Source organism: Gordionus sp. m RMFG-2023, chromosome 1 (genome assembly GCF_954871325.1).
Source record: "Gordionus sp. m RMFG-2023 chromosome 1, tfGorSpeb1-WG-v2, whole genome shotgun sequence".
In the NCBI taxonomy this organism is placed as follows: Eukaryota; Metazoa; Nematomorpha; class Gordioida; order Chordodea; family Parachordodidae; genus Gordionus; species Gordionus sp. m RMFG-2023.
Window position 1 is genome coordinate 88306315 of NC_088775.1, and position 15273 is coordinate 88321587.

Consider the following 15273-nt stretch of genomic DNA (forward strand, 5'->3'; position numbering starts at 1 on the left):
TCTAATTGAAATAAGGAATCCACGAGGAATTCGGAATCCCTCTATTTTAAATTATTTACCAAAGAGGCCAATTTTAAATTTGGAAAATCCGACCGGAAATATATTCCGCCATATGTAGAGTAAACTACCATACATTGAATTCACAATTTGCGCATTACGCATGCGTAATTCCTTTACACGATGCTTTATCACAACTCTCGCTTTTATCCATATACTCCAATGTCGCGAGTGCACAGTGTGTCACAGCTTTCGAAAGCACAAAAGTGGAAGGCCCCTTTAAAAAAAACTATATCCAAATAAAACCCTTATTAGAATATAACTTAATGTATAAATCTTATGTACCATGGGTGATCTCTCACTTATCGGTACCACCTTGAAACAGTAGCCGTGAATAAGAACTTAACCTCTCAGCTTTACGGCTCGATTTGAGCCGATTTTTAAAAACCGCTAACTCAAGATTTTATCTAGAAAAATATTACTCAAGCCTGAAGATTTTGCTCATAGATGGCACAAAGGTCTAGACGTCTAGTAGCCATATATGGAGCCTTAGGCAATATTTCTTTAGCTTGAGTTAGCCTTTTTTAAAGGCTCAAAATGAGCCGTTTTACAACACTACCCTCAGCATTAAACATGACATTTTGGTGTATTTATTATTTGTATGCATTTTTTTTGTTGTTGAAAATTTGCCCAACCTCGATGCCAATATCCAGTAATTTTTTTTAATATCATAGATGAATTAAATGTTTTCTATTCGTGGTATTTCCCATATAAGGGAGGTTATTTCGATACACCCTTATTTTTGCCCTTGACATATATTCATAAGGAGCTCCTGTAATCTTGATTCCTTTTAGTAATTGACAGTTAGGGGTTCGAGATCCTCTTAACTGTGTCTTTACACTAGACAAGTGTTAGAATCAAAATATATTTGATTGCTATAAATTTTTTAAAAAATAAGAGGAAATTGTGAGAGATTTTATAAACCTGCCCCCATGAAAAAAAAGAAAAGACACGTGTCAAAAATAAAAAGAGATGGGCTTGTCAAATTTTTTAATTATAAAATCAATTTTTTGAAAATGCGGGGTTGGTATGAGCTTAAAAATGGGGGGGGGGGATTTGATTATAGTTTTAAAAAAATATATACGACTATATTTAACGGTATCGATCAATGTCAATTTTGAAGGTCTCCGCCAAATAATTGGTATCGCTGTATCTCTGCTAAAAATTCGAGTTGACTTTTGCTGGCTTTTATTTTCCAGCTAAAATCAGAAGTGAAATTAAAGTTGAAGGTATGTAATACTTGTCAATCAAATTACATTTTCTCAGTTTTTATTCGGCTAAGATTGTGCCCTTTAGACTTTCGCTTGGATGGATGAAAGAAGGCATATATATAAGAAATCGTCTGCTAAAATAATTACATGCGCGTGTGAAATGTGTGTTACCATACCAAATAAAAACTGTCACCTTTTTTGGGTAAGGTGATAGCCTGATGGATATTTGTTATATTTTTTTTTTGCATTTTAAAATGAACAATTGAGCGCGTTTTATCACATTTTGGTATTCTTATTTTGCCGGAAATATATTCAAATATGTGTTAAGAATACACACCCTATAGATTTTCAAACCATTAAAATTTTTAAGAATTATATTAATTTTTTTGTCATAATTTTACCAGATATTTTTTTAAATGTAAATCAAAATTTCTCAGCGAGTTGATTTTGAAATGGTTTAAAATTTATATATCGGGTATTCTGCATATATTGGAATTCAATTCCTGATTTTTTATTAAAATTTAATAAAACCCTTTCAATTAATGATTTAAAATGCAAAATAAAAATAAAACAATACCCATCAAACTAAGGACCGTGAAGTTGGCCTCCCATTTTTGGATTTTCAATTGCTTATCAGTTGGACTTATCTGTACCTGATTTGTATTGATAAAAAAATTCAAAATTAATTTTAAAAAAAATTTCTTAACGTACAACGATAGAGAATCTTTTTCTCGTGAAGAGATGAATTTCCATCTATAGTCGTTTGAGGTAGTTTTGCGACATCTTTAGCTCCGGCAGCTGCTAATTTCATCGTAGCATTAAGGGAGGTTATATGATGGAATAAAAAATCATCGATTCTTATAGGAAGACTTTCGTATTTTGCTAACAAAAGTCTTCCTATAAGAATAGACGATTTACTATTACATCATATAATCTCCCTTAATGCTACGATGTAATTAGCTGCTAGAGCTAAAGATGTCGTAAAGCTACCTCGAACGACAATAGATGGAAATTCATCTCTTAACAGTAAAAGATTCTCAATCGTTTGTACGTTATAAAAAAAATTTTTTTTTTTTTAAATTAATTTTGAGGGATTTTTTAACGATCAACAGCTGATAAACTGTAACGGTACAAATCAAACTAAAAACGGTACAAATTTTTATTTTTAAATTCAAAAGTTAGGGGTTCTTGATGAGTGCCTGAAAATTGAAATGTTTTATATTTTCAATCGAGTATATAAGCTTAGGAACCATTTTCATTTTGTTGAAAAAAATTAAATTAATTTTTTTTTCTTTGTGCGACCAACTTTAAAAATATAGCTCTCATAAAATTGTTATTAGATGGATCAAGTGTTAATATATATTAGAGATCTGCAAAGCAGAGGTACTGCCCGGTTTTTTTTAAAAAAAATTTCAGGCCCGGCCCGGATTTTTTAAAAATATATTCTATTTTTTTTGATTTTTACAGCTAATAATGGCGATTTTAAATATTTGGTTTTAAAATATACGGCCCGGCCAGGCCCGGGTAAATTTAAAAAAATTAAAACTGGCCTGCTGGTCTCTGATATATATAAACATCACGTTAGATAGATGAAGCTTCTTAGGTATCGCAACGAATAGCTTAAACTAATTATCTGAGCTATTTTTAAAAATAATTTGGTTCCTTTACACTCCCTACTGGACCAAAATATCTCGCGTTATTTATCGAGGGTTAAAATAAAGAAAGAGGGAGATTTAAAAGGTTTCTTACATCTTAAAAAAATGAGATGAAAGAAAAGAAGAAAAAGCAAAATTCATTCTATATTTTTAACGTTTTTTAACTTTGTAAAAATGAGACATTTCTAAATCTTAAAATGTCTCATGATATACGGAACGGTATGTATCTTAAACGATTACATTTCAAAATATTTAAAAGGATTAGTTTATAAGTTGGTGATATTTTAACAAGAAAAAAAGATTATCCTCAAATGTAATTTTTAAGAAAAATATTTCTTTCTTTCTTTCTTTCTTTCTTTCTTTCTTTCTTTCTTTCTTTCTTTCTTTCTTTCTTTCTTTCTTTCCAGGACAAATAATAATAATAATTATGTTCTTTTCAGAAAATTTTGAAAGCTAACAAAAATTCCGTCGATAATAATGACTCGCTGACCTCCGAACTCAGGGATAAAACCAACTTGTTACTCACCGCCAGTCACCTTATAGGTTCGACCCTGAGACCTACTCAAGCAGATTCCGATAAAAATTTGACCGTACATATACCATCTCCCGAAAAGTCCTTATCACCATTATCACTCAAAGAGTCGAGAGGTTCGAATGAAATCATCGGTGAAATTGGAGAGATCGCGGAGATAAAAGATATGGGTACCATGGCTAGAATACTCGACGAGGAAATGGAGTACCGGAAATATTTGAAAAATATGGTCGATAAACTCAAAGGTGAGGTGACGGCTATCAAACAAATCCATCACGAAAAATTCGGGAGTTGGCGGGATGGCTTTAACATCAATTTTCATAGCCACGATTCTAGCAATATCATCGACTACGCTAGCAATAGTAATATCGACGAACCGCGTGTGAATGGGAAAGAGCTGAATAATCATAAAACCGGCGATCTCAATTTGGCGGCTCAAGATGCTGGCGGGGAAACAGATGATTCGTTTTACGCGACAGGAAGGGAAATGACTTCGTTAAAGGCTTTTAATAGGTCTCTCAATACGACGGCCAGTTTTAGCTCTTACCATACCACCGTAATTAAAAAAATTACCCATAATCGCAAACTTTAATCCCCCTTCTTCCCTCATTTCCGTTTTACAAGTTGATTTGATTGACTTTCGTATTTTCGTATATTCTTGGGTTAAAAAATAGAGTTACTTGACTTCAAATATTTTCGATTATTAAAAACAGCTGACTCGCAGTGCGAATCTAATAACTCCCTTTGTTATCTCGTATTTCACATGAGTCACCATTCCGTCTCGAGCTTATTTTCAAAGGCCCAAGTGTGGGTCGAACCGATTTTAGTCTTGAGTAGATAAGGCTGTGTCCTAAATGTTTTGAAAAAAAACCTCATAATTTATAAATTTTTGCAAATTAATAAAATTATGAAACATGTCGGAAATCTTCCATTATTTTTTTTTTACAATAAAATGAAAAAAACAACAAGAACAAAATACGAAAAATAACATACTTTAATATTACTTACTAAAAAATTTATTTATTCAAATTTATTAATTTCTATTATTTTTTTAAAAAATTAATAAATTTTCTTAAATGACGAAAAATGAATGATTTATTTAATTTTTTTCATTAAAAATAATTTATGTTAAATTTTTTTTTTCTTCAAAAATTAATAAATTTATTTATATTTTTTAGATTTAGGACACAGCCTAAACGAAATATGATTATTATATTTTATTGGAAAATATAATTTATTGGCGAATAGAGGAGTCAATGCAATATACGAACTTAAATAATATATATTTTGAAGTATATTTTTAAAGTATCTGTATTTAGTCTATTAATTTTTTTTTGATTATATATATTTTCCTACAATTATATTAGGTTTTGGATGTAAAAATTTTATTAAAATATTATGTATTTCTACTAACTTCTTTGTTTCCCGGACCTATCAGGGTGCGCATAAATTTACCAGTATTTTGCAAGTTACACATCCTATTGTTGTTAATAACAAAGATTTTTCTTGTGATGACGTTAAAACTTGGTTGTACATTTTTGAATTCTTTAAATAAGTCGTACCAATCTTTGTATCACAGGTTTGAATACCGTTACACTTTTTTTATCGACTGCGGCATTATTGTAATATTTTAGGATTATTTTTTAGTACAAATATGAATATATCAAGAAGTTAGAATACTACAACTACACTAAAAAATTAGAGATACATGAAAAGGTGTGGTCGCGCATTTACAATATGAATAGAAAAGATTGAATCTCAAATTTCTTTGTATGTTTTAATATTTAATTTGATTATTAATAATAAAAGATAGTATATAAAAAATTTTGTCTAACCGACCCACCCGACCGGTTCTAAAACCCGGAAACCTAACAGTTGACACATCAGACCTATGAAAAAAATAATGATAGTCACGTATTTCTCAATTATTATTTTTTTACCCATTTACACCTCTGACTTCTATTTTCCAATACTTCCACTAAAAAAACAGGAAAACGTGGCAAATGTCAACTTAACAAATTAAAATTTTTTGAAAAATAAATCCGTCCCATACTTTTAGGGAAGAAATTGGAGAGACCGGAAATTGAATCGACTGCACGAGATGCAATCTTTAGATCTCCAATCCAACTTGAGAAACGAGATCCAGGCCAAGGACCAATTGAATAAAGAGCTGAACGATCTTAAAAACACCTCTGCTCTCCTAGAGAAGTAAAAGATTTTATAATTCAAAAATTTTTTTCGGTTCGAAATTTAGAGTGTGGGTAGCCATTATTTTTTTAAAAAATTTATGTATTCACTCCTTTTTAACCCTAATCATTCCTTAGGTTGATTTTTTTCAAAAAAATGTTGGTACCACCGGCGATCATACGAAAGTAAAAAAATAGAGATGGCTGGCTCGAGCCTTTTTTTCTGAACTTCCTCTGGATACATATCAGTACTCGAAGAAAAATGAATAAGATACAATTTAACGATTGTGATTGACAATTAGGGATGTACCGATATTTAATTTTACCTATTTTAAAATATCGGTTATCGCAAATATAAAATTTCCCTATCCGATCCGATACAAAATGGCGTTTTTATCAAAAATAAAATATTATTAAATTTAAAAAAAGTTATATCTAAAAATTTATTTTTATAATTAAAATCGAAATCCATTTTTATGTTTAATTTTTTTAATAGTAATAATTATTTAATAAACATTCTGCCATATTGTTATTTTTTTTGCATTCTGTTTATAAAAGTGTGCAATAATCTCTTCAGAATCAGTTTTTAGTGAAGCTAGTGATATAGTCCCCATCACCGCAGACTGACCTCTGATAAATTGGAAATTTTTGTATTTCTAAAAAGAAATCTTCGATATATTAATTTTAAATATTTATTTCAAATTTTATAATATATTAGTTTATTACTTATTATGTAAATAGATTAATGTTATTACTTATTATATAAATAAGTGATTTTTCAATAAAAATATTTTATATACTTTTAGAATTGCAATTGAATTGATTATAAACTATAACTGATCATTATAATATATTTAAATGTAGGGATGTACCGATATTTTATATCGGATCGGATCGGGCCGATATGTCGCCCATTTTAAAATATCGGTTATCGGCAAATATTATAAAATTATCCGATCCGATATAAAATGGCGCTTTTAACAAAATTTAAAAAAAGTTAAAACCATTTATTTTTATAAATAAAATCGAAATATATTTTTATGTTTAATTTTTTTAATAGTATTAATTAGTTAATAAACATTCTGCAATATAGTTATTTTTCGCATTCTGTTAAAAAAGTTCATTAATTTTTTCAAATCTGTTTTTAGTGATGCTAGTGATATTAACAGTCCCCATCACCGCAGACCGATCTCTGATAAATTGAAAATTTGGTATTTTCTAAAAGAAATCTTTGATATATTAATTTCAAATTTCATAATATATTTGTTTATTACTTATTATATAAATAGATTAATATTATTACATTATTAAGTGATTTTTCAATAAAAATATTTTAGAATTGCAATTGAATTGAATATAAACTATAACTGATCATTATAATATATTTAAATGACATGTTATTGTATAGTTAAATTATAAATGTTATACTAATAAAAAGTATATTAAAAATTAAATGCATTTTGTATCTTTACAGAATACAAAATTAGATAAGATATCAGATCGGTAATCGGCCGATATCAATTTAATATCGGGAATATCGGATCAGATCGGCCTCCAAAATGTGGTATCGGTACACCCCTATTGACAATAATCAATCACTTTTTAATTTAATACATCATTTAAACCGTAATAGAAAATACGAAGAGTCCCTAGAAACGAATTCCAAGCTCAAGGAAGAAAACGAATACTACAGTCTGATACTCGACAAAAGTCACATCAATTCATCTACCGATTTTCAGAGCGCCCAACTTTCGATATCCTCGTACAACAACAATCACTATAATGATAGTAGTACCCCTGCCCCTTTGGGTGTTTATAACGACGGTGATCGTAGTGCTATTCTTTTTTCCAACGATGCCAAGAAATTCTCGTCATCCTTGAACGATTACAAGCGCAAAAGCGCCAGCGTGTCTAACCTTCTCAGGATCGTGAAACCCCCATACCTCTTTGAACGGAAATCCTGTAAAGGAGATGGCGGTAGTTTTGGCGACGATAAGCCCGCCATCAAACACCCTAAAAACGTCAAAAATGCCGGCGATTATAATGATAGCGGTAGGGACCCTAAGGCGGAGGCGGAATCTCAATTACGGAATCATAGGATTGTTGTGAAGGATTTCAAACAGCCGACTCGATGTCATTACGTAATACATATTTTTTATTTTTACATTGTAAAGATTATTGCCTTTTAACCAATTGAAAATTTGGTCGATACAAGCCAGTATTTTTAATAATATATTTTTATGTCAGTATTCTTTGAGGCTCAAGTATAAAATTTTTTAGTGTTGTATTTTATTAGGAAAAATATTACGCTATCCTGAAGATTTTGCTAATATGTGGCATAACGGTTTGAACATATATTAACGAAATCACGAGGTTTATACAATATTTTTCTGGCTAAAATACCGAGTTAGCCGGTTTTAAAAAATCGGCTAAAATCGAGCCGTTCAACAACACTAAGAATTTGGTTTTTTTTCTCGATATTATTAACATATTTAACCGGTAAATATATTTTTTATTTCTTCAGTATTTTAATTTGATTTATCAGTTAAATATATATATATATTTTAAATCATATTACCCTTATAAAAATAATTTTCGGTTATAATTTTAATTAAATAAAATATCACAAATGTCTAATTTTTTTTAAAAAAAATTGACCCAAAATTTATTAAATCGTAATATTGTTATTTTATTTTATAATATAAATATCAGAGTTGTTAAAATATGCTTTTTAAATGGATCTAAATACGCATACAGATACATCATTTTTAAAAACGTATATAGATACAAATGCAATTTATAAAGGGTTCTCCGTTGTTCTCTAACACAAACTCTTATTATGAGAGCACAAAATATGTGTTTTACCCCTATTTTTATCGTTCTTTCCAACAAATTCTCATTTAAAACGAGCATTAAAAAAATTTTTTTTTACAATGACCTTATGAAGGGGAATATATATAAAATTTTAAAAAATTCTAAATTAGATTTATTTGCAGTGCATTAATATTGTTTTTAATGATAGAATTTATATATTTCTTAACATGATAAAAATATCATTCACAATTTTGAACTGTCTATAGATTCAAATGGGGAAATATAAGTTTTATAGTTGTTCGTAGATATTATTCTTGAATATTTTGACATTTATCCTCTTATTTTCCTCCCAAAATAAACCGAATATCCAATAATTACAAAATAAAATAATGTCCAAAATGAATATCCTGTCCATGGCTTAAATAAATAACATCTGAAAATAAATTTTAAAACTGTAACCTTTTATTCTTAAATTAAGTTGCGGAAAAAACAATATATTCATTTGAGGTAATAATCAATAATCAAAATAAGGTCAAAATAAAATTTTTATAAATAAAATACGAGAGGTTAACTTAATAACCAGAGTTGGGCAGGTCCTCCAAAAAGAATCTAGAGACAGATACAGATTCTTTTAAAAAATAAATCAGATACAGATACTGGTATCTTTTGCCTAATTAGAGTATATAAAATACAAGATACTTTTAAATTATCATTATCAATAATAGTTTACAGTTTTTGTTATTTATTTGTGAAGAACATAACATACGCATATAATATGAATGAATATTTACAATAATTAATAAAATATTTTATGATAAGTTAATTATAATAATCAGGCATTTTAATATTAGTAATAAATAGCCCATTCTTAGCATAGATCGGCAAGGGAGACTAGTATTTTTGATGGTAGTTGAAATATTAATTTGCAAAAGAGTATTTAAAATAGATTCATTATTTTAGATAATCAAATTTTTCAAATAATTTATCATTACATTGCCTTTTTGCCCTACTTAACATTTAGTTTTGTTAAACGGCTCGTTTTGAGCCTAAAAACGACTAACTCAATATTTTAGCCAGAAAAATATTGCATAAGCCTTGAGATTTCGATAATATAATGTATAGACCTTTGTTCCTTATATGAGCAAAATCTTGAGTCTTGCGTAATGTTTATCTGGATGAAGTATTGAGTGCTCAAAACAAGCCGTTTAACAACACTATTAACATTGTGCCAAAACTAAATTATCTTTCAATTGGAGCTGAATCATATTTATAAAAAATTTCCTTAATGAAAGGATATTTTAAGCATATACAATGTATTTCAACTTTCTTTAATGTAATTTACAACCTCCAGTTCAATGATATTTGTATTATTGAACTCAGAAAAATTTTTTCACTAAGAGAAAAATAATCATCATTTTCTTTATTAGATGTTAAATCTATCGGTGTTATTGTTTGAACTTGTATATACTCTGGTTCTACAATTGGGGCTTCTTTTATTAATATATTTTGAAAGTATTTGCTTTATCATCCGACTCAATCCACAAAAATATGGATGTTATATTGATGTCAAAAAAGTCTCATTATATTCAAATCATAAGAAAATATTTTCTTAAAATCTATTGCCCATGCCACACCTTAGGCAGCTTTTGATAAAGGTAGCAATATTGTAAACTTGAATATAAGATAACCTATGCCCCTTTTAACTGCACATAAATAATATACTTTAATATGTTTAACAAAATTTGTGTTTAACCATTTATCATTTTTTTTTGTTTATATAGGTTTTACATCTAACCTGTACGTTGTCTTTTTTAACTTTTATTTTTAAAAAATTTCCATATAAAATTTTAAGACTTGGGTTTAATTCGCGGGAACTTATTTCCATAATTTAAATTTTACAACCATGAATGTTAATCTTTCTACAAATTAAAAAAAATGTTACATAAAATTGGAATGATATTCATCGAGTTACATTTATATATAAAATGTAATCTTTATTTCGTTTTGGTGTTGTTATTTTTTATCTATCTTCCTTAATATGAGTTGTAAATTTTCCAGCTAATTTTGATTGTCATTATATTTAAAATATGGTGAAAAAATTAAGGAAATTAATACAAAATTCTCGAAGAAAATAAGATATATACTGTTTTATGGAAAATTTTAAACATGAATATTAAAAAGAATCTGTATCTGTATCTTTTGTAAAGAAAATAAAAAAAATACAAGATTCTTTTCAGAATAAAGGATCTTAGACACAGATACTAGTATCTTATTAAAAATGTCAAAAAGATACTGAGTACAAGATACAAAAGGATCTTGTATCTTAGATATAATTCGCGGTACTGCCCAACTCTGTTAATAACAATGTCTAAATAATATAAAATCATACAAACATAAGAAAATAATCTTGATACCCGTCACTCATAAAGTGGTGATACAACAATTTGTATTGATCATAAAACAAATACTGACCAATTTTGTATTTGATATACTGAATTTCCTATTATTTATACTGATTTATATATTTTATGCTGGTTAAAATGAGAAGAAGAAAAATATACTGATCTAAAAATGTCGGAAATTTTAATAATTCACCTTTATTCATTTCATATTTTTTTTAGTGCAACAAACTTATGATAGGACTGTCGAAGCAAGGTCTCTCTTGTGGCGCATGCGCTTTGGTATGCCACGTCGAGTGCGTATCCTCTGTAAGCGTGAGATGCTCATTCACTTTACAGAGATCTCCCATGATCTCGGCTACTAACGCTTCTTACGTTGACGAAATTATACGGGTATAAAAATAAAAAGGAAAATATTTATACGTGCTTACAAAGAAAGAAAGAAAGGAATTTTTATAAATAAATAAAGTTGCACTGTTTGTTAAACGCCTTTGAACCGATTTTTAAAAACAGCTGACTCAATATTTTAGTCAGATAAAATGTAGTACACAAACCTTGAGATTTTGCTAAATTGAGTTAGCCTTTTTTTGAAAATCGAGCCGTTTAACAACACTAGGAATATGTGCATTAATTTATAACTGAAATTAATTTTAATTTATTCATTTTTTAAAAAAATAATTAAAACAGGTACCAAAAGTGGGTATAATCAAGAAAGGGTGGAGCGTTACCCGCTTGATAGTTTCCGATTACAAAATATTTCTTTACAAGATCAAACCGACCCAGGTTAATAACAGCGGCAACTCTTCCTACTCCAACGAGAGGAAAGAACGAGGGGATCAGCACGTGACCAACCAAAAGGATTACGATTACGAGGCCTTGGACATCATTGATATCAGGTTTAATTTCAATATGGTAAATATTATTTTAACCGAGATACTGGATTCTTCGTTCAAGTTTACCCCGGTTTATCTACCCCTCCCAATGAATGATTTTACATCCTGAAATTCTATGAGGGAAAGAAGTAATACCCTCTCGTTTTTTCACGTAATTATTATTTTTTTTAAATGATGGTTTATCAATCCCTTGGTGAAAAAGAATTTAATATCACAGGAAGAAGTGATAGGGATTTAATTAGATCTGAATATTGTTCTATATCCATAATAATATATCTTGTATTTTGGATGGTTTCACGCCCATAATAAGGATTATCCTTATATCTTAACATTTTGATTGTTGTTAGGGAAGAATTACAGTTCTGAGGCCGTGCCTTGGTTCGACTTATTACTAAATAGCCAACAAAAAAAAGCAAAAGAAAAAAAACTAGAATAAAATACGAATAACAATTCCACCAAATACTTTAAAAAAAACCATGGATGCCCTAGCTTTAGCTGGTTAATGGCTAAATGTCCGCGAATTCTACTTATTCTTCAGGCGCCAGCCGGGAAAAATCCGTTAACTATTAAGCGTTCTAATTTATGTAAGTTTATTTCAAAATTTGCGCCGCTATCTTTTTAAGAGAGAAACCCCGGAGGCCACAGTGAAAGTTTTCGGCTAAAAACTTGGTTTAGCCGATTAAAAATTTAAACGGCTTAAAAAATATAGTAATTACCCACCTATAGCTTTTTTTTTTATTCTATACTAAAACGCAATTGAGTATTCAAATTAAGTCAGATTGATTTGTCGAAGAAAAAAAATGCATTTTGCATGAAAAGTGGATATAGAACACTATAATACTCAGCCGGCAATTAGAAATATATTTAAAAAAATGTAGGAGATGCTTCCCAAGAAATTATAACCGCGCATAAACATATATGTCCAAATCGTAATGTCGTTAAATATAATTATTAGTTGGCTTTAAAACTTCTATTTGCCGGGAATTTTGATAGTAGGAACTTAATCAAACCCGATTTTCTGAAGGTCTGAACCTGCCCCGGATGTTTATATTTGCTCGGGTTTGATGGGTTGACCATAAATCGGTCTTTGTTTGATCCACGGTATCACAAACGACACGGGGTTCACCTACCCTGTTTACAATTTTAGGAGAGCGCTAAATTAAAAGTTGACACTTATTCGGAAAAATATAACTAAAACTTTAAATGTAACTCGTAATTCTTTTCTAAAAGAGCTAACTAACCTAACCTTTTTTTTTCTTACTAAATTTTTCTAGTTATAATTCGCTTGTCATTTATTCGAAAATAGGAAACCAACAAAAAATACGCAAAAGGGATTTTTTTTTATAAGCGCGTCGCGTGATACCCAAAAAAGCATGAAAACTGGCGCAATAAATTTACCCCCCCCCCCAAAAAAAAAATGGCAGCATTCATATCACTACGCCAAATGTTGCAAAATATGCAAAAAAATTAAAATGTCGTAATGAGCACGCGAGGTGATGAAATAATATATATAAAATCATTATAAAGGTGTAAAAAATTAATCGCGTATTTTTTCATTTTTTGATCCTCCTCCCCCCCCCCCATTCCCCACTGAAAAAATTTCTGTTGGTCGATCCCATGGAGGGGGGAGGGTTCTTTTAATTCGATTAGATGCCGATGGTTCTCTTTTTTTTCCTTTTTTTGTATAGATAACGCCAACTCAATATTTTAGCCAGAAAAATATTGCCTAAGCCTCAAGATTTCGACTATATATGTCTGGATCTTTGTTCCTTCTATGAGCAAAATCTTCAGGCCTGGGTAATATTTTTTTGGATGAAGTATTGAGTTAGCCGTTTTTAAAAATCGGCCCAAAACGAGCCGTTTGATAACACTAACGCAATCCACTTATGAAAAGAAAAGAAAAGAAAGAAAACCGCGATGAATGTTCGCTTATAGCATCTCCTTTATGATTTTTTTAAAAATATTTTTGGACAATATTTAATTCTTGACCTGGAGTCTATATTTAAGAGTAGTCACGCAATTCAGCATTTTTTAAGCCTAATCTCCTCTTTTCAGCATACGTTCATTTTTTTTTGTAATTATAAGCATAAACTAACACTCACCTTAGGCCTTATTCAAAACCGAATCGGATAGTGCTGCGTTGTATTGAGATTCTATTCTTTTAAACGAACATTCTTGGGAATAAAATTCGTATCCGTAGTCCGGAAATGCACCGATATCCGGCCGATATTAACACGGTTATCCGGTCTATAATTTCTATATAACAAGGTAACATCAAGCTATTTGGACTCGAGAAAAGCACAAAACGATTTCCCATAAAATCTGAGAATTTTTTATACCTAAAATCTTTTTAAAATGAGTTGTGGCCTAGGTGACATAAGGACCCATAGGTTAGAAATAACTATTGGGGTGAAATGAAAATAATTAGGGTGAATGTATAATTCGGGAAGCGGGGGGGGGCAAAATCACATGTTTTCCCTCTATTTGCAAAGGCCATCTGGTCTTTTGCTCTCAAACAGTGCTAAGTTAACGGGTTCAAATAAATTTGGATAATTACACATAACCTAATTTAACCGAGATTATTTAACATCATTCACCTTCCTTTGTTAAATTTTTTGTTTTTATCTGTTTAGAAATTTTTTGATTTTTTTTTTAACGAGGACCTTTTTTCGCCATTTTTTATTTATCTTGTACAAACCCTTTTACCTATATTATATATATTTTTTTTATACTAGCTCTTACTGCATAACCATATGATTCGTACAATTTTTGATCAATTAAGGAACACGGATAATCTCTATTTAAACGTACAAATACGACCCAATACTAAAAAGTATAGGGAATTCCGATCTGACGGATAGTTTGAATATCGGCCAGATACGGATACCAAATATCGGTGTATAAACATTTGAAAGGGATTAGAATATGTCTGTAATTTTTTACGCGGCTCAAGCCCGACTTTAAAAAAAATTTCGTTGTTCTAGAACGCCGAGCACAAATCACGAGATGTTTAGAAAATCGTTAATTTGGGAAATGGAAATTTACTTAAAGAAGACATTTGGTATAATGAGAAACATATGATTCTGATTGACATTTCGCGGAAACAAAATTATTATTAAAGCATATTCCAAATATTTAATCTTTCGGGGGAAAAAAAGGTCCTCAATGTCCGAACCGGGGTCGGGTGTCGGGCAGCCAATACAAACCTCTACATGTCAGTGAGCTAAAAAAATAAAAACCCTGTTCTATTAGCCCACCTATAATCTATATTTACAAATTTTATTCAAACCAGGGTTTAACAAAAAAAATCTTTAAATGAGCATTAGAAAATTTATTTTTGAAGATTTCATCTTTTTTTTGATGTTATTTAAACTGACCCGCTTATATTAAACTATAAATACTCAGGCTTATTCAATCTTTAATATATACATTCACAAGTTTATTAATTATGTGGAATCGATTGCCGAAATTATAAATAAAATTGATGCTATGCTAGGTAGTTAACCTCCCCAAATATTAAATAAAT

General features: G+C 29.7%; 1 protein-coding gene across 1 annotated transcript in view; it reads left to right on the forward strand.

The window, feature by feature from the left end:
• Positions 1-15273, forward strand: part of LOC135922636 (serine/threonine-protein kinase Genghis Khan-like) — a 54336-nt gene that overhangs the window by 23135 nt on the left and 15928 nt on the right. The window contains exons 17-21 of the mRNA XM_065457056.1: positions 3364-4011; positions 5515-5663; positions 7275-7782; positions 11077-11247; positions 11542-11750. Coding sequence (XP_065313128.1) covers positions 3364-4011; positions 5515-5663; positions 7275-7782; positions 11077-11247; positions 11542-11750 — 1685 coding nt within the window. The remainder of the gene's footprint in view (positions 1-3363; positions 4012-5514; positions 5664-7274; positions 7783-11076; positions 11248-11541; positions 11751-15273) is intronic.